Raw genomic sequence first — 1,926 nt, 5'->3', positions numbered from 1 at the left:
TCTCTATCTATCTATCTATCTATCTATCTATCTCCCCCCCTCTCTCTCTCTCCCTTTCTTTCTCTCTCTCTCTCTCTTTTGCTTCTCTCTCTCTTTTCTCTTCCTCCTCTCTCTCTCTGTCTACCCATCTGTCACAGTCTCTCTTTCTGAAGAACAAAGCAACAAATAAGTTAAAAGAAAAAACTACAAACATTACAAATCAACTCAACAGCTGTTACCTAAAAAATAAACCACTTGATCAAAACATACCGAGCACATCCAGATTCACAGAGTACGTCTCGTTCCCGCCAATATTGCTGGCCAGACACACGTATTCTCCGTCGTCTGCTTCCCTCACGTCGGTCAAAGCCACCCGGCCAGGCTCCAGGTAACGGACACGGTCTGACGCGCGCAGGATCTTTCCGTTGCGTAACCATGACAACTTGGGTTTTGGCTTCCCGAGCAACACGATACATTCTAGTTCCGCTGTCTCGCCCTCCACTACTTTGACGTATGGGTAGGTGTAGGCGATAAGTGGACGCACTGGAGAAAGGAAAAAATAAAACATTCTTTAGAAAAAAAATTGAAACAATTTTTTTTTTAAATTCAAGAAAGAAAAACAATGTCTCTAACAAATCTGATCAAGGTGTGTTAGAAAGGTTCCAGGACTGGTGAACCAAAGGATACATCCCATACTCAAACCACGAACTATAATTTTTGTTCTTTCGGCTTCACGTATGCTTGGGAATTTTTACCGTATTGCGTGGCAGCGAATAGGTAAGTAGCGTCTTTTTCGATCGTTTGTCTTGTTTCACCACTAATGAATAACTAATATCTTTTAAAACAATAATGAGAATGTTCTTAGTACATCTGAACATCTGGTCGACATTTTATTGGCCTTTCGCGTGTGAATAGCCCAATATCTTTTAAATTCTTAGGATAAAGAATATTATAAATATCCCACGACTGCACAGTGCCAGGCCTCATCCGGATCGGAAAAGGGGAAGTAATCGTAGGCTGGATTCTTCGCTTTAAATAAGAACAACAATTTGTCGTGATTATTTCCCTTTGACACCTTATGTTGATTGTACAATCCTGCGGTTTTCTCTACACACTTTTTCTCTCTACCTCTTCTGTGTCAGGCTATAAGCCACGTATTAACCAGAGAATCGATAAGTATACTTGAGAAAAAAGGTATTTAAAACAAAGGACATGTATTCCTGTCACAGCAACATACCTTAACCAGACATCGGCAATCATGGTTAGCTACACGAATGCTTTTTTTTTTTTTAAAGAAAAAAGAAAAAAAAAGTAGAAGGGTCAATGAAACACTGCCTTTCAAAAACGTTTACTTTTGTTGTCATTGATGTTATCCTTGTAGATTTCAAGATTAACCATTCATATCAACCATAATAACATATTGAAAATAAATATGCATCCGTAATATCCAAACAAACGGTGACTCACCAATTCCAGTGACGCTGACGTAAGCAGAAGAGTCGGCCACACCAAAGGGGTTCTGAGCAACACACGTGTAGATTCCCTCGTCTCCCCGCTGGATGTCTGGTGAGAGAAAAACGTAACTCTCAATGATTGTAACAGCTTGTGAATAACTGTAAATGGTCAAAATTCGATGTATTGTTTCACTTGGTTCTGAATGGTAATGTAATATGGTTTTTAATGATTTCATATCATTGTATCTTGTTGGATTAATATTATTGTAAAATATGGTACATTATTATATATGGTTGTAAAATGTTGTTTGTAAATGGTTGTACATTATCATACAAGGGTGTAAATCATAATGGTTGTACATTAATGTAAATGCTTGTATAAGAATTCACATGTTTTACAAACATTTTGTCAAGGGGATGGATGTGTGCTTGTTTATGTGTTTGTATGAGCGTGTGTGCACGTGTGTGTGTGTGTGTTTGTGTGTGTGTGTGT

At 38.3% G+C, this 1,926-nt stretch overlaps 1 protein-coding gene across 1 annotated transcript in view; it reads right to left on the bottom strand.

The window, feature by feature from the left end:
• LOC101857206 (hemicentin-1) overlaps positions 1-1,926 on the bottom strand; it is a gene marked incomplete in the record, with an annotated part of 120,102 nt that overhangs the window by 72,482 nt on the left and 45,694 nt on the right. Inside the window, 2 exon segments of the mRNA XM_013087487.2 lie at positions 250-522; positions 1,447-1,542. Coding sequence (XP_012942941.1) covers positions 250-522; positions 1,447-1,542 — 369 coding nt within the window.

This window comes from Aplysia californica, unplaced genomic scaffold (assembly GCF_000002075.1).
Source record: "Aplysia californica isolate F4 #8 unplaced genomic scaffold, AplCal3.0 scaffold00593, whole genome shotgun sequence".
Taxonomy (NCBI): Eukaryota; Metazoa; Mollusca; class Gastropoda; order Aplysiida; family Aplysiidae; genus Aplysia; species Aplysia californica.
Note: the sequence above shows the minus strand (reverse complement) of the source record. Positions and strands in the feature narration are given on the sequence as shown.